Source organism: Camponotus vicinus, unplaced genomic scaffold (genome assembly GCF_025532165.1).
Source record: "Camponotus vicinus isolate PSW18456_S1 unplaced genomic scaffold, iyCamVici1.0 SCAF_1, whole genome shotgun sequence".
Lineage (NCBI taxonomy): Eukaryota > Metazoa > Arthropoda > Insecta > Hymenoptera > Formicidae > Camponotus > Camponotus vicinus.
This window is the reverse complement of record NW_028141945.1, coordinates 20,942,639-20,960,724: the sequence shown is the minus strand read 5'-3', so window position 1 is coordinate 20,960,724 and position 18,086 is coordinate 20,942,639. Positions and strand designations below refer to the sequence as shown.

General features: G+C 28.6%; 2 protein-coding genes and 2 long non-coding RNA genes across 7 annotated transcripts; all 4 read left to right on the top strand.

Moving 5' to 3' along the window:
* The first annotated feature begins 179 nt into the window (after positions 1–179).
* Positions 180–5,182, top strand: LOC145959463 (guanine deaminase-like). Of its 3 annotated transcripts, none has more exons than XM_083078316.1 (10): positions 180–323; positions 2,151–2,338; positions 2,652–2,803; positions 2,953–3,171; positions 3,410–3,628; positions 3,866–3,973; positions 4,042–4,146; positions 4,289–4,454; positions 4,585–4,734; positions 4,849–5,182. In XM_083078316.1, exons 3-10 carry the CDS (start codon positions 2,687–2,689, stop codon positions 5,052–5,054), a joined length of 1,290 nt encoding a protein of 429 aa, XP_082934442.1. In that variant the 5' UTR covers positions 180–323; positions 2,151–2,338; positions 2,652–2,686; the 3' UTR covers positions 5,055–5,182. The 3 variants fall into 3 exon arrangements, with proteins under 3 accessions (XP_082934442.1, XP_082934439.1, XP_082934440.1); XM_083078313.1 differs by having other exon boundaries at positions 2,920–3,171; XM_083078314.1 differs by lacking the exon at positions 2,151–2,338 and having other exon boundaries at positions 2,920–3,171.
* Positions 5,183–6,299: 1,117 nt separating this feature from the next.
* Positions 6,300–7,939, top strand: LOC145959470 (uncharacterized). Its single transcript, XR_014435049.1, has 3 exons — positions 6,300–6,583; positions 7,517–7,650; positions 7,855–7,939. It is a non-coding gene; the product is annotated as an uncharacterized LOC145959470 (long non-coding RNA).
* Positions 7,940–8,984: 1,045 nt separating this feature from the next.
* Positions 8,985–14,305, top strand: LOC145959462 (guanine deaminase-like). Of its 2 annotated transcripts, XM_083078311.1 has the most exons (10): positions 8,985–9,155; positions 10,475–10,658; positions 10,969–11,120; positions 11,237–11,488; positions 11,741–11,959; positions 12,104–12,211; positions 12,281–12,385; positions 12,522–12,687; positions 13,294–13,455; positions 13,592–14,305. In XM_083078311.1, exons 3-10 carry the CDS (start codon positions 11,004–11,006, stop codon positions 13,828–13,830), a joined length of 1,368 nt encoding a protein of 455 aa, XP_082934437.1. In that variant the 5' UTR covers positions 8,985–9,155; positions 10,475–10,658; positions 10,969–11,003; the 3' UTR covers positions 13,831–14,305. The 2 variants fall into 2 exon arrangements, with proteins under 2 accessions (XP_082934437.1, XP_082934438.1); XM_083078312.1 differs by lacking the exon at positions 10,475–10,658.
* Positions 14,306–14,504: 199 nt separating this feature from the next.
* LOC145959472 (uncharacterized) lies at positions 14,505–16,616 on the top strand. The gene is made up of 3 exons (XR_014435051.1): positions 14,505–14,608; positions 16,316–16,446; positions 16,563–16,616. It is a non-coding gene; the product is annotated as an uncharacterized LOC145959472 (long non-coding RNA).
* Positions 16,617–18,086: the final 1,470 nt, after the last annotated feature.

Here is an 18,086-nt window from a genome sequence, read left to right as displayed (position 1 = left end):
TATTTTTCTTTCGGGAAGATGCCCGAACGAATGTCTCGTGCATGGAAAAGGGGGAGGCGGAGGAAGAGGCTGTTGATGAAATTTCGCTCACGAGCGGTTGAAAGGATCAAAACATGACATGAAAACAAATAATGGCACGCGAAGGACGCGTGATAACAGGATCCTGTGCCAATCAGAATTCGCCACGCGAAGAAAGGGATAGATCACCGACGTGTTTCCTATCATCCTGTCTCCTAACGGCCTTTTGCTCTTCACTATTGGACCATCGCGAGTCCAGGAAGGAAGAAGAGCCTCTTTCGTGCCTCGGTAAAGGATTTTTCCAGGTTGGTGAAACGATCGTTTTTCTTATAAGACCCCAGTGAGAAATGATAAGTCGGATAGACGTCTAAGACGTTTAATAAACGTCTATTAGACATCTATTAAATGTCTTAGATGTCTATTCGATTTATCATTTCTCACTGGGGCCATCGATTTTGCAACGAGCTCTGGAGGATCGCGATTAATATCTTGATTCGCGTGTCTCTGTAATTGTTCTGTCATATTTCTTTTTATATTTTTATTCACGTGAAAATCCGCGTTAGTATTATTGCTAATCTCGCGCATTTATATAGCTTTTAATCGTACAAGAACCGACGGATATTTCGCGAGTTGTGCTCGATTTTCGTATCGGGTGAACGATTATCGACATCGATATATCACGATCTTTTAGTAAAATTCGAGCCGTAAATTTTGACCCAGTAATATGTAATTGCGCTTACACACTGAGAAAAATCGTTTGATTGTACCAACAAGACGTATATGATTGAAGGCATTTTGGTTAAATCAAAGAAGAATTTCTAGTTGTCATGATAAGATTCGATTTTTTATAACTAGAACGTTTAATAGATTTTACTATAAGGATTTGGTTAGTATTTTCTGGTTGGATCTATAAAATTTCTTGTTACATTAATTTCTTTGCTTGCCACTAGGCGGCGAGCCACTCTTAACTTAACTCGTATTCAATATTTGTCATGAAATGTATATAAAAAGCTAGTATTAACATTAAATTCAAAGTATATTTTTTTTCTCTTACGAGCAGTAGTGCCAGAAAGAGGACGCTAGTTCTCTGATTGTGTGTGTTTGAGCTGCATCCTCTTCTTGCATCACTGTTTATTAGTTTAATTTCTAACAAACTGAATTTAAAATAATTTATTCAATAATCTGGATTGAATTTATCCAATAATCTTGTTGGAATATTAAACAGATCAGAAATATTCAGAATATTAAACAGACTTTTGAGATTAGATGGATAAAATTTTAGACGACTTGGTGCTAGTGAGTTTAGTATTATTAACTAGAAGATTTGGTAAATTTAACAGGAAGAAATTAATCATATTCATCTGGTAATTCCTACAAGAATTCTGGTTCGTCCATTTTCCAACAGACATACTGGTTGAATCTACCAGAATTCTAATAAATGCAACCAGATTCTTTTCTCAGTGCACCGATCACACATTACTGTTCTCATTATTTATACAGGGTGAGTCTGATAAAAAGTTTATCATATTTTCCTCCAAAGCAGTTGGAAATAGAAAAAGGTATCTATTTTTAAAATTGAAAGAAATAGGGATATTAGGGATAAGGCCCCTCAAGATCAATACATATACCGCTACTAGTTTTATTTTAATTTTGATAACAAGTACCTTACTCTATATCTAACTGTTTTCCGGAAAAATTTAAATATTATAAGTTTTAATATTAAATTTAATAAACTTTTATCAGATTTATCTCGTATATGTTCTCTCTTTTCTTTTTTCTAATAAAATGTGATACTGTTAATTTTTCAGAAATTGTCTTTCTATATTTTTGATGTTCTCGATTTCCTCACTTTCGTCTCGAATCATACCCTTTATCAGTACCGAGCCAATTATTACTTATTAAGTTCCGTTGCATTCACTTCTCCGTCTCTGAATAGTGTCTACATTATTTGCGTATTTTTGTGTGGTTCCTGGCGTTCAATAATCTTGTAATTGTCGCGATTATCTTTCGAGTAGAGATCGCGAATCGCACCAAAGATGTATCGTGTGATTCCTGTACAGTTAAAAAAAATACATAATCACAATACGTTTATCGAATATTGGACATGATCTAATCCTATGTGATTTTTCCAGACTAAATTAACTATCTTATATCGTTGCCGTTTTCTACATCACCAATAATCTGTGTCACAGTAGTCACAGGTTGTGATAATACATATATCATAAATATTTCATTAAATAATTTTATTATTAAAAGACTGAAGCACTTTATAGCTGAATAATTTGTAAAAAAAAGACGAGTGATATTATATTTAGGGAAGGTAATGAGAATTTTTATTTATATCAAAAATATATTACAATATATACGTGTATATACGTGTACATTCCTTTATTTAGAAGTAAAATTATTTGCACAATTATTTATTTTTATTATTATTATTATTATGATAGAATACATAATGATAAAGTACATGATGATAATATAAGAAAAAATGCATTATTTATAATTTTCTTTTTGAAAAATCAATTTTACTGTAGTCGTACTAGAAAGATTGTAGATACAATGGGAAATATTTGAAGAAATTTTAAAGCTTTTGCAGATGACAATGTACATGTTTTATTGTATTGTTTCAGTGGTGATTGTATTTATTTAAAAAGTACTGCGCACAATGGTTCGACAAGTTTTTACCGGTTCTATGATTCATGTAGATGAACATGATGATTATCATGTTCATGATACAGTAGTTTTTAAGGACAACGCTACGATATTTGTCGAGAATGGCAAGGTATTTAACAATATTCTACATATTACTTTTACTATTTTTTTGTTTTATTAGTAACTCATCTAATATAAATAAAATATAAAACAATAACAATATCTTTATTAACATCTGTATTACAGATTATTAATGTTATGGAAAATTACGATCAACAGATGATAGATGATTTTCACGCAGACGAAGTTAATAATTTATTACCAGGTCAATTTATAATACCTGGATTTATCGATTGCCATACACACGCAGCGCAGTTTCCGAATATTGGATTCGGTTATGATAAAACTCTCTTAAATTGGCTGGAAGCTTATACTTATCCATTGGAGAAGTTGTTTCTTGATCGAGAATTTTCAGAAAGAGTGTTTGATAAAGTTGTGGTATGTAAAACAAATCTTGAAACATATAATCTAAGAATAATACTTATATAGTAATTTAAAATAATACTATAAATAATATATAAATAATAATAGTATATAAATAATATAAAATAATACTATAATACGTAAAAAATAATGTACAAATAATATATAAGGTATATTATTATAAAATAATAATAATTATATTTTATCTAAAGTATCCTTTATCCTTTCATTGTTATTTTAATTGTTATTGCAGAAACGAACTATGTTCACTGGTACAACAACAGCTTGTTATTCTGCGTCTCTGTATCGCGAGGCATCTACGATTCTCGCGCAGAAGTGTTCAGAGCTTGGTCAACGGGCTTTCATCGGAAAAATAAACATGAACGCTCGACGAGACGATGGATATTATGAAACCACGGAACTATCAGTTGAAAATACTAAGCGCTTTATAGAAGCTGTCGAAAAAATAGGAGTAAATGCAAATTCATATCTTATTTCCTGTACATTATGATAAAATAATAGTTTTCTAATTATATAGATAGAAAATCTCATTAATATCACCCCAGGTAGCAAGATGACGTCTCCAGACGTCTTAATGACGTACAGTGACGTCATTAAAACGTTATTAAGATGTCATTTGACGTCACTCTGCTACCTGAGACGTAATCATGTAAACAAAAAATGTCATATTACTCAAAACTTCTTGTAGAATCCCCTTGTGAAACCAATTATTACACCAAGATCTGCATTGACCTGCGACATGGAATTATTGCAAAGGCTGGGAAGGATTGCTGGAGATAAAAATTTACTTGTACAGGTATTATATTATACTGCGTCATATTCATCACGCTAGTATCAATTTAATGTGTTTTTCATTTTCTATAGAGTAACATTTCTCAAGACCCAGACGAAGTAAAAGTAGTGAAATACAAATTTGGATTACCGACATACACAGATGTTTATAAAACCGCTGGTCTTCTTTCCTTGAAGGTAAGATTTAATTTTTATCAATTTATTAAGTATATTGTAAAAGAATCGACATTATATATATTATTCTCATACACAATAGAGATATATACCGATTAAATATATGTATATAATACATATTTAATTATTTAATCTCTTTTTACAGACAATATTAGCACATGGGACCTGTCTTGAGAATTCTGAAGTTCGCACGCTTTCGGATAAGAAAATACCTATAGTTCACTGTCCAACTTCGAATTTAAATCTGAGAAGTGGTCTTTGCAATACGGTCGATTTACAGGACGGTAATATCGGGGTCTGCCTTGGAACAGGTATCGCGAGAATTTTATCTTGTAAAAATTTTATATTAATAATAACATATTTTATAATATAAACTTCATTATAATAACTGTACAACATAATGTTCATTATTACGTCAATGATAAATATATCTTCTCTCAGATATTTCAGGTGGATCAAATTACAACATATTGAATGAAATGAGAATAGCTTTAAAAGTATCAAATTTTGTACATATGAAGAAATCTGTTAATTCTATACCACTTGGTTACAAACACGTTTTCTCTATGGCAACATTAGGAGGTGCTAAAGGTAAGGTTCAAGTATTACATATTAGAAACGATAATTATCGTGTAAAATATGTCTTTATATAATAATATATTTTATAATTTTCAATTTAATTTTGTGTATATTGTTTATGTTTAGCGCTTCGGATTGATAAAAAGGTCGGTAACTTTGTGCGGGGCAAAGAATTCGATGCTCTCGTCATAGATTTGAATGCAGGCGGAGACTCCTTCGTGGATTACTATACAGAAGGAATCATACTTGAGGAAAAACTCGAAAGATTTATACATTGCGGCACTTTTAATAATGTAGTATCGGTTTATATAAAAGGTAGAAAAGTTAAGTAAGAAAGATTTTATAAGATGTTACTTTTGCGCTGTTATAATTGTTAAATATTATGATATAATGGAAATATATATATATAAAATATATATGTATATATACATATATATACATACAAATATATATGTATATATACATATATATACATATATATATATATATATATATATATATATATATATAAATAAGCTGTTGAATGAATTATAAAATGCTTCTATTTTTGTATATTATAAACAAATTTATAAATAATATTTTATAATTATATTTTTAGAAAATTAAAATTTTTATGAATGCATTAATCCTTTTTCTTTTAATAATTTAATAACTATCTTAGTGATTACCTTAATTAATAATATAATATATTAAATACTTCTTGCGACTAAAATTGCATGCTTATTATTATGTTAGCGATCGAGTTTGTTCATTTATCTTTAAGACTCGTGTAATATTTATTTATGTACTTATTATTAATAAAATAAAGATACGCGCCCTTTTTTGAAATATCGTACATGACGTACATAAGAAGTGCCGTCATGAAGAATGATAGAAATCTTTTTCCGTAATTTCACGGGCAGGAGAGAGGTTGAAAGAATGTGATTAGAACATAGAGAAATTATTCGTCTTTTCACGTATATTAGAAGAACAAAAAAATTTTTGCATATCTTTCGTCCAGTCGTACGAGATGTTTAAAAAATCGGCATTCTTATATACAAGAAATTTTGTCATTTCAAAGTATTTTGTCAAATTTCACGTGTGATATGTCATGTATTCATACTTTATGATTAATCGGATATCATGAAGTGATTTTATTATCGAATTTTATTTGATTATAACGTAATTTCTTTATTAGTAGTTTCCTTTATTAGCAAAATAAAATTTTATATTTCTTGATGGAAATCGTTGTAATGAAATAGAACTGGAAGATATATATATATATATATATATATATATATATATATATATATATTAAAAATCAACAATATATATATATATATACTTGATTTTTAATCATGGAGCATGAACACGTGATTCTCCACAGAATCATCTCCACGGAATTTGACAAGATCTTTTGAAGATTTCTTATATAAATTATGGTGATCATAGAAATATATCTGGCATGGCAATTATCAATGTTTTCAAAGAATCTGAATTTTTCAAGAAATTGTAATTTCTGGGAACATTTTCTTAATAATATATAATATATTATTATTATTATATTATTAATATAATATATTCTCAATCACAGAAGGGAGGCGGTCGAACAACTTTCAGAGACCATAGTGATGATAGAGGCAGAGGACATGGATGTGGATGTGGAAAAAAAGATAGCAAGGAATAAGTCCCTCTTACGAAGCTTGATCTGGACAGAGATAATAAAATCCAATTATTTGAGTGCATCTATTTATCTCCTTAGCCATCAAGGAATATGAAATCATTGACAAGTTCCTCGGTCCAAATCTGAAGAATGAAGTTCTGAAAATTATGCCTGTACAGAGAGAAGCAAACTCAGTCTGTTCAATGCACACATTTCAAGGTAAAACTAAAAGTATCTCTTTTTTTTTTAATTTCTTTAGCAATCACTGTTGATAAAAAGACACATGAAAAATCAGAGATATTGGCAAGAATATAAAAACACAAATATTTTATAAGCTTTAATTAATATATATTAACCATAACATTAATTAAAATTTGTGAGAGTAATTAGAAAGACACTTTTCCATTGTATATATTGTTTTTGAATGTGTTCTTGGTTTCTATTTCTATATTATTTTTATATTACTATAATTTCCATTTTTAGTGTTCCAAATAAATGAATAGATTTTATCCTTGCGAGATCATCTAGATTCAAATTTTCAATCTGACTTTTAATTTTGCAAATATCGTTGTTGATTTTTCGATAAATAAGCTATTATACAAAAATTATTAAATTCTGAGTACTATCGATAGAGTGATTTAAAAGTATCTCTTCTTATTTTAAAAGGGAAAATTATGGCTGATATTAATTATAGAATTATAGAAAATGGATATTCTCAAGGTCCCGCCAGACCACATTATTTGCTCCTACTTGTCTTACAATTTTGATAATGGATATCTTTCTCTAACCATTATCGAGAAAAATGTTAACTTTATCAGATGTATTTGATGTTATATTTGAAGATAATGTGAATTTTTATTTGCATCTAAAATATATTACACATATATATGTATGTTCCTTTATATAGTATATAAGTAAAATTATTTGCACAATTATCTATTTTTTTTATTATTGTCATAGAATACATAATAATGAATTATAATATAAATTTTAAGAAAAAAATGCGTTATTTATACTTTTCTTATTGGAAAATTAATTTTATGGTAGTTATATTAGAAAAATTATATAGAGATAAAGAGAAACATTTTAAAAATATTTTAAAGCTTCTATATTTTTAAGCTAATAAAAATATGTTTCATTATATTATTTCAGTGGTGATTGTATATATTGGAAAAATACTCCACAATGTGTCTCGACAAGTTTTCACCGATTCTATGATGCATACGGATGAAAATGGAGAAGTGATTTTTAAAAAGAGCGTTACAATATTTGTCCAGAATGACAAGGTAATATATTCCATATATTTAATATATTCCATATATTTAATATATTCCATATATATTTAATATATTCCATATATTACTTTTTTACTATTTTTATTAATATTTTAATTAGTTTTATTAATAATTCATCTAATACAGATAAAACAATAATAATATCTTTATTAATATCTGTATTGCTGTATAATATCCAAATTATTGATGTTATAGAAAGTCCAAGGATAAATCAACAGAAGATAGATGATTTTCATGCAGACTGAGTTAATAATTTACATCTAGGACAATTTATAATACTTGAATTTACTGATTGTCATACACATGCAGTGTAGTTTCCAAATGTTGAATTGAGTTACGATAAGAATTTCTTATATTGCTGGGAACTTATACTTATCCATTGGAGGGATAGTATATTGATCGACAATTTGCAGAAAAAGTGTTTTAAAAATTTTGGTATGTAAAACAAATGACGCATAATATTATCTAAGATCAATACTTACATAATAATTTAAAATAATAATACTATAAATAATATATAAAGTTATAAATATTATAAAATAATAATTAATAAAATAAAATAAAATAATAATTATGTTTGACCTAAAATATTCTTATCTCTACATTATAATTTAATTGTTATTGCAGAAACGAACTATACAAACTAGTACAATAACAGTATGTTTTGCATCTGTGTACCGAAGCATTTCTCGTGAACGTGGTTTCATAGTTTGATCAACGGAGTTTCATCGAAAAAGTGAGCGTGAACACACCAATGCGACAATGCACGAAATTGCGAAAAAAATCAATTAAGACTATGGCCTTTATAGAAACTGAAAATATAATCACAAAGAAGTGATACAACTTGAAAACGCAAAAATTTAAACTTTCGAAAATTGGAAAATTATCACGAGAATATTGTCGACAAAAAAAGAGGTAGCATAAATTAGAAAAACTTTACTATTTCTATCGATCAATAATTATTGATTGTTTATAATTGTCGACTATCGACAATTGAAAAAAGAAAAACTACTTATTTTGATTCTAATTTTATAGTTTGAAAAAAAATTTAATTTTAAAAATTCAAAAAGAATATAATCAGCGAAGTTGAAGAGCAGAAAATTCGGTGATTATTTTATTGTGTCCAATATCCGATATACTGTGACATGCGTCTTTTTGGCCATTCGTTACAAAAACGAAAGATCTGATGATGGTAGGACTTTTCGAGATCTGCCATGTCATGGAAAAGGGAAGGCGGAGCGAGAGGCGTTTGTTGTCGAAATTTCGCTGACGAGCGGCTGAAAGTTCGAGGGATCGAAATATGACGTGAAAACAAATAGTGGCACGCGAAGGACGCGTGATAACAGGACTCTGTGCCAATCAGGATTCGCCATGCGAAGAAAGGAATAGATCACCGACGTGTCTCCTAAAGGCGTTTGGCTCCTCACTATTCGGCGAGCGCGTGTCCAGAAAGGATGAGGAGTCTATTTCGTGCCTCAGTAAAGGATTTTCCCAAGGTGAGACGATCATTTTTCTTCGCGATTAATGTCCTGAGTATTCGCAAGTCTCTAATTATTCTGTCATATTTCTTTTTTTATTTATATTTGCGTAAAAAACACGTGTTAGTATTATTGCTAATCTCATACATTTACACAGTTCTTAATCGTACATGACTCGAAAACGATATCGATAATCGTCTAATATATACGAATATTTCGCGAGTTCTCTCGCTCGATTTTCGTATATATCGGACGATTATCGATATTGTTGCATTACGATCTTTTATTGCGGCATCCCGTTTCTTCTGCTGCGAAGCAGCACAGGCTAGTGATTTATCGAATGCTGACATAAAAGTTATTAAGCTCACTAACAATGGAATGATTCAATAGTACCCCTTCTTATTTAAAAAGGAACATACCCCTATTTTTCTTACAACTTTAATAATGGGTATCTTTCTCTATGTTTAACCGGTTTTAAGAAAAATAAACTTTTTATCAGATTTATCTTGTATATGTTCTCTCTATTCCTTTTTTTTAATAATATATGATACTGTTAATTTTTCAAATATTGCTTTTTTTATATTTTTGATGCTCTCTCTCTCTCTCTCTCTCTCTCTCTCTCTCTCTCTCTCTCTCCCTCTCACTCTCTCTCTCTCTCTCTCTCTCTCTCTCTCTCACTCATATCTTTATACAGGGTGAGTCTGATAAAAAGTTTATCATATTTTCCTCCAAAGCAGTTGGAAATAGAAAAAGGTATCTATTTTCAAAATTGAAAGAAATAGGGACACATACTAAGGACATTCAAGATCAAGGCCCCTCAAGATCACTACATATACCGTTACTAGTTTTATTTTAATTTTTATAATAAGTACTTTACTCTATATCTGTTTTCTGGAAAAATTTAAATATTATAAGTTTCAATATTAAATTTAATAAACTTTTTATCAGATTTATCTCGTATATGTTCTCTCTTTTCTTTTTTCTAATAAAATGTGATACTGTTAATTTTTCAGAAATTGTCTTTTTATATTTTTGATGTTCTCGATTTCCTCACTTTCGTCTCGAATCATACCCTTTATCAGTACCGAGCCAATTATTATTTATTAAGTTCCGTTGCATTCACTTCTCCGTCTCTGAATAGTGTCTACATTATTTGCGTATTTTTGTGTGGTTCCTGGCGTTCAATAATCTTGTAATTGTCGCGATTATCTTTCGAATAGAGATCGCGAATCGCACCAAAGATGTATCGTGTGATTCCTGTACAGTTAAAAAAAATACATAATCACAATACGTTTATCGAATATTGGACATGATCTAATCCTATGTGATTTTTCCAGACTAAATTAACTGTCTTACATCGTTGCCGTTTTCTACATCATCAATAATCTGTGTCACAATAGTCACAGGCTGTGATAATACATATATCATAAATATTTCATTAAATAATTTTATTATTAAAAAACTGAAGCACTTTATAGCTGAATAATTTGTAAAAAATGACGAGTGATATTATATTTGAAGGTAATGAGAATTGTCACTTACATCAAAAATATATTACGTATATACGTGTACATTCCTTTATTTAGAAGTAAAATTATTTGCACAATTATCTATTTTTATTATTATTATTATTATTACGATAGAGTACATAATGATAAGTACACGATGGTAATATAAGAAAAAATGCGTTATTTATAATTTTCTTACTCGAGAATCAATTTTATCGTAGTCGTGCTAGAAAATGATTATAGATATCTATAAAAAGAAACATTTTAAAAAATTTTAAAGTTTTTGTAGATGACAATATACATGTTTTATTGTATTGTTTCAGTGGTGATTGTATTTATTTAAAAAGTACTGCGCACAATGGTTCGACAAGTTTTTACCGGTTCTATGATTCATGTAGATGAACATGATGATTATCATGTTCATGATACAGTAGTTTTTAAGGACAACGCTACGATATTTGTCGAGAATGGCAAGGTATTTAACAATATTCTACATATTACTTTTACTATTTTTTTGTTTTATTAGTAACTCATCTAATATAAATAAAATATAAAACAATAACAATATCTTTATTAACATCTGTATTACAGATTATTAATGTTATGGAAAATCACGATCAACAGATGATAGATGATTTTCATGCAGACAAAGTTAATAATTTATTACCAGGGCAATTTCTAATACCTGGATTTATCGATTGCCATACATACCCAGTGCAATTTCCGAATATTGGACTCGGTTTTGGTGAGTCTTTCTTAAGTTGGCTGGAAACTTATACTTATCCACTGGAGAAGAAATATGTTGATCAAGATTTTGCAGAAGAAGTGTGTGATAAAATTGTGGTATGTAAAATCTTGAAGCATAATATTCTATAAACATTCTATAAACATAATTTAAAAACATTACTTATATAATAATATAAAATAATACTATAAATAATATATAAATAATAATTGTGTATAAATAATATAAAATTATACTATAATATGTAAAATAATGCTATAAATAATAAATAAAGAGTATATTATAAAATAATAATTGTTTTTGACCAAAATATTATTATCTTTACATTATTATTTTAATTGTTATTACAGAAACGAACTATATTGACTGGTACAACAACAGCTTGTTATTCTGCGTCTCTGTATCGCAAAGCATCTACGATTCTCGCGCAGAAGTGTTCAGAGCTTGGTCAACGGGCTTTCATCGGAAAAATAAACATGAACGCGCCACGGGACGATGAATATTACGAAACCACGGCAAAATCAATCACGAATACTAAGGACTTTATAAAATCTGTTGAAAATATAGGAGTAAATGCAAAATCATATCTTATTTCCTGTACATTGTGATAAGATAATAGTTTTCTAATTATATATGTATAGATAGAAAATCTCATTAATATCACCTAATCATTTAAACCAAAAATATTTCACATTTCTCAAAACTTCTTGTAGAATCCTCTTGTGCAACCAATTATTACACCAAGAAATGCATTGAGTTGTGACATGGAATTATTGCGAGGGCTGGCAGATCTTGCTACTGAAAAAAAATTACGTATACAGGTATCATATTATACTCGCGTAATATTCATCACGCTAGTGGCAATTTAACGTGTTTTTCATTTTCTGTAGAGTAACATATCTCAAGACTTAAACGAAGTAAGAGCAGTGAGAAGAAAATTTCGATTACCGACATACACAGATGTTTACAAATTCGCTGGTCTTCTTACCAACAAGGTAAGATATAATTTTCCTTTATCAATCTATTAAGTATATTGTAAAAGAATCGACATTATATATATTATTCTCATACACAATAGACATATACCGATTAAATATATGTATATAATATATATTTAACCTTTTTTTACAGACATTATTAGCACATGGGAATTATCTATCCAATTATGAACTGGACACACTTAGGGGTTATGGAACAGCTATAATTCACTGTCCAACTTCGAATATAAATATGATTAGCGGTCTTTGTGATGTGCGGAAAATAAAGGATAAAAATATCGTCGTTGGGCTTGGAACCGGTACGGAAAGAATTTTATCTTGGAAAAATTTTATATTAATATACTTTATTTATTATTATTAATATATAATTATATATATATATATATATATATATATATATATATATATATATATACAGGGTGAGTTTTATTTCGTGTGTCAATCTTTTTATCATGCGGGAGATTATCGACTGCATAATAAATTGATCGGTACATAAATGTCAATTTTTTTGATCGACCGTATCGAAGGTCCGAATATGTGTACAATAATAATAATAATAATAATAATAATAAATACGTAGCTTTAATAATAATAATAATAATAATAATAAATCCATACTACATAAGTTTAGCTTTTAATTTGCTTTAATTTTACACATTATATTCGAGCCTTTGATAGGGTCGATCCAAATAATTGACATTTATGTACCGATCAATTTATTATTCAGTTGATAATTTCCCACATGTTAAAAAGATTGATACACGAAATAAAACTCACCCTGTATATATGTTAATATAATTTTATATTAATAACGACGTATTTTGATATCAAATTCAAATTTTATATTAATAATTGATTGACATAATGTTCATTATTACGTTGCTAATAAATGTATGTTCTCTCAGATATCTCAGGTGGATCAAATTACAACATATTGGATGAAATGAGATCGGTTTTACATGTATCAAATACTGTAGCTATTTTTTCAACGGGAGATAATGCATCATGTTATGTGCCACTTAATTACAAAGATGTCTTCATTATGGCAACAATAGGAGGTGCTAAAGGTAAAGTTCGGACATCGTGTACATATATATTAGAAATGATAATTATCATGCAAAGTAATAAAGTATGTCTTTTTATATAATAATATGTATTACAATTTTTAATCTAACTATATATATGTACGTTGACTGTATTTAGCGCTTTCGATAGAGGACAAAGTCGGTAATTTCAAGATAGGCAAAGAATTTGATGCTCTCATCATAGATTTGAACGCAGAAAAGAGCTTCGTAGACAATTTCAGAGAATACACACTCGAGGAAAGACTCCAAAGATTTATATATTCCGGCACTTTTCATAATGTGGTATCAATTTATGTAAAAGGTAAAAAGGTTACAGGGTCGGATTTAAAGGTGTGGAGGCCCTGGGGCAACGAATAGGTGGAGACCCTTAACCATTTTTTAATCAAAATCAAATAGAAATTTTTACGTTGTTTAAATAATTTATTGCGAAATAACAAGGTCAAGCAATATACATAGACCTTGTAAGTGTTGTATACCATTCGATAGGAAATTTTACCCAAAAATTTGTGTTGTGGAGGCCCCGCTCTTGTGGAGGCCCCTGGGCTTCAGCCCCTGTTGCCCCCCCCTAAATTCGGCCCTGAAAGGTTAGGTAAATTAAAATGGATTTTACTTTATAAGATGTTACGTTTTTGCACTGTTACAATTTTTTAAATATCATTTCGTAATGGAAATAATATTTAAAAATTAATATAAAATTTTATAAAGTAAAATGGAAATAAACTGTTGAATGAATTATAATAAAATGTTTCTATTTTTGTATGTTATAAATAAATTTATAAATAATATTCTGTTATTATATTGTTAGAACATTAAAATTTTATGAGCGCATTAATTCTTCGTTTTTTTTTAAATAATTTTATTAATAAGTATCCTAATAATTACCTTAATTAATATAATTAATATATTGAATCTCTTATGATTGAAATTGTAATTGCTTATTGTTACGTTATAGTGAGTTCAATTATTCATAAGATCCATATAATATTCCTTTAAAAATATACGCGCTTGTTTTTAAATACCGGACATGACGTTGTATGTACATACATAAGAATCGTCATCAAGAAGCACGATAACCTTTTTACATGATTTTACATGCAAGAGAGAAGCCGAAAGAAGTAACGTGATTAATATACATGTGATAAATTTTTCGTCTTTTCACATATATTAGAATAACAAAATAATCTTTACATATTTTTCGCCCAGCCATACGAGATGTTTAAAAACCGACATTCTTATATTCGAGAATTTCTGTCATTTCAAACTGTCTTGTCAAATTTCACGTTGACGTGTCGCGTATTCATGCTATATTATTAAAAAAAAGTTAAGAATAATATAATAAATATCAAGAAATATCAATTATATTCTCGAGTTTTATTTGATTATAATGTAATTTTGGCTTTCTTTATATAGACTATACTACTATAACAAAATGAAATTTTATATTCCATGATAGAAACTGAATTATAGTCAAATAGAAATGAAAACATAATTTTAGATATATAGATTTATACTCCATATATGTATATATATATATATATATATATATATATATATATATATATATATATATATATATATACGCACACAAATACATGTATATATATTCTTAATTTTTAATGATGAAGCATGAACACGTGATTCTCCAACATATTGAGTTTGACAAGATTTTTTGATGCAAGACAGAATTTCTTATGTAAAATCATGGTGGTCATATATATACAGGGTGACCCATTTTAACTTAGGCAGCCAAATAACTCGAAAAATAAGCAAGATAGAGAAAAATGTTTTAGACAAAAGTTGTATGGTTTCGAGGGGGCCATAAGATGGTATCATTGGTTTGACCTTGAAGAGTCATTTGAAGGTCACGTGAAGGTCACTTCAATTTTTTTAAATGGAATACCCTATATATTTTTGCACATTCTTGTAGCTTATTTCGAGAGCTTTCCAAAACACTATAATTAAGTACCTTTCCGTTAAGTACTTTTTGAGTTATGATGCTTGAAATAATTTCTTAATTTTACATAAACCGTAAAATATCTTGTAAAATATTCATTTTTCGATTATCTTACCTTAATACTTTTATGTACAAAATAATGAGAGGAATCAATTGGTGTAAAGAAAACACATAGTTGTTTTTAAGAAAAAATATGGAATTGTTAATTGCAAATTACATATTTTTTCTTCGAAACAACTATGTGTTTTCTTTACACCAATTGATTCCTCTCATTATTTTGTACATAAAACTATTAAGGTAAGGTAATCGAAAAATGAATATTTTACAAGATATTTTACGGTTTATGTAAAATTAAGAAATTATTTCAAGCCTCATAACTCAAAAAGTACTTAACGAAAATGTACTTAATTATAGTGTTTTGGAAAGCTCTCGAGATGAGCTACAAGAATGTACAAAAATATATAGGATGTTCCATTTAAAAAAATTGAAGTGACCTTCACGTGACCTTCAAATGACTCTTCAAGGTCAAACCAATGATACCATCTTATGGCCCCCTCGAAACCATACAACTTTTGTCTAAAACATTTTTCTCTATCTTGCTTATTTTTCGAGTTATTTGGCTGCCTAAGTTAAAATGGGTCACCCTGTATATATATATATATATATATATATATATATATATATATATATATATCTGGCATGGCGATTATCAATAATTTTCGAAGAATCAAGGGATTTTTAGACTTCAAGGAGTAGAAAATCATTGACAAATTCCTTGATTTAGATTTAAAGGATAAAGTTCTGAAAATCATGCCTGTACAGATGCAGACTCGAGCCTGTCAACGCACATATTTCAACGTAAAACTAAAAGTGTCTCTTTTCTTTTAGGTATCTTTAGAATCAAAGTTTTAAAAAGACATGAAAGTTTAGAGATATTGACAAGAATATTAAAAATGTTACATAGTATCTGTAGAAATATTACTTCAAGATTTTTGTGTGCTGTATCGAATATTTCAATGGTATGATCACATAATTTCTTAAGATCCTGGGCTTTGTGTCAATATTTTAATCGCATTTTCACCAATTATTTGAATGTTAAAATGTATCTAATTATTTTCTGTCGGATGGGGCACAGTGTAAGCGCATATTTTTGCCAAGACTCCAGAGAAAATGGATTATAGAATGCAGGAAATAAATTATTAATACAATTTAATGTGTGCTCATTATTTTGTTCATAAAGTCTAAATAATTTTGCTGTATTATTGTACTATTGATTTATTATGTAAGAAAGTGCATTGCCTAAAATATGTCTTTCGTCGTCAAAAACGAAAGTCTCGTATGTTTCATTATATTGTTTCAGTGGTGATATATTAAAAAAATACTGCACAATTGTCTCGGCAAGGTTTTACCGGTTCTCATTCATGCAGATGAAAATGGAGAAGTGATCTTTAAGAAGAGTGTTGCAATACTTGTCGAGAATGGCAAGATATTTCATTTATTAGTCTTACTATTTTTTTGTTTCATTAATAACTCGTAGATAAAACAATAACAATATCTTTATTAACATCTATATTATACAACATTCAGATTATTGATGTTACGGAAAATCCAGATCAGGAGAAGATAGATAATTTTCACACAAACGAAGTTAATAATTTATCAGTAGGACAATTTATAATACCTGAATTTATCGATTGCCAAAAACATGCAGTGCAGTTTCTGAATCTTGGATTGAGTTACGATAAGACTCTCTTAAATTGGGTGGAAACCTACTAATTTATCCATTGGAGAAGCAGTGTACTGATCAACAATTTGCAGAATAAATGTTTAAAGTAGTTGTAGCATGTAAGACACATCTTAAACCATATTATCTAAGAACAATACTTTTATAATAATTTAAAATAATACTATAAATAATGTATAAGTAATATTATAAAATAATAGTTATGTTTGATGCAAAATATATTCTTATCTTTTCATTATTATTTTAATTGTTATTGCAGAAACGAATTATATACACTGGTATAACACAACAGCACATTATTTTGCATCTCTGTACATCGAGGCATCTATGATTCTTGCGAAGATGATTTCCTAGTTTTAATCAACGAGCTTTCATTGGAAAAGTAAGTATGAACGCTCTGCGGGACGATAGATATTACGAAAGCGGAAAAATTAATGGAGACTACCATGACCGAGACTACCTTTATAGAAGCTGGAAATATAATCACAAAAAAGTGATACGACTTGAAAACGCGAAAATTTAAACTCTCAAAAATTGGAAAATTACCATGAGAATATCATCTGCAAAGAGATAGCATAAATTACTATTTCTATATTTTTGACCATCAATAATTATTGACTGTCTATAATTATCGATTGTTAACAATTGAAAAGGAAAACTTACTGATTTTAGTATCAATTTTGTATTTTAAAAAAGGAAATTTAATTTTAACAATTCAAAAAAATATCAAGAGGATATAATCAGCAAACTTGAAAAGCAGAATTAAAATTTGGTAATTATTTTATTGTGTTCAATACTCGATATATTGTAACATGCGTCTTTTTAGCCATTCGTTACAGGAACGATAGGCCCGATCATGGTAGGATTTTTCGAGGTCTGCGTCTTCCCTTTGCAGAGAAAAAACGGCCTTACGTT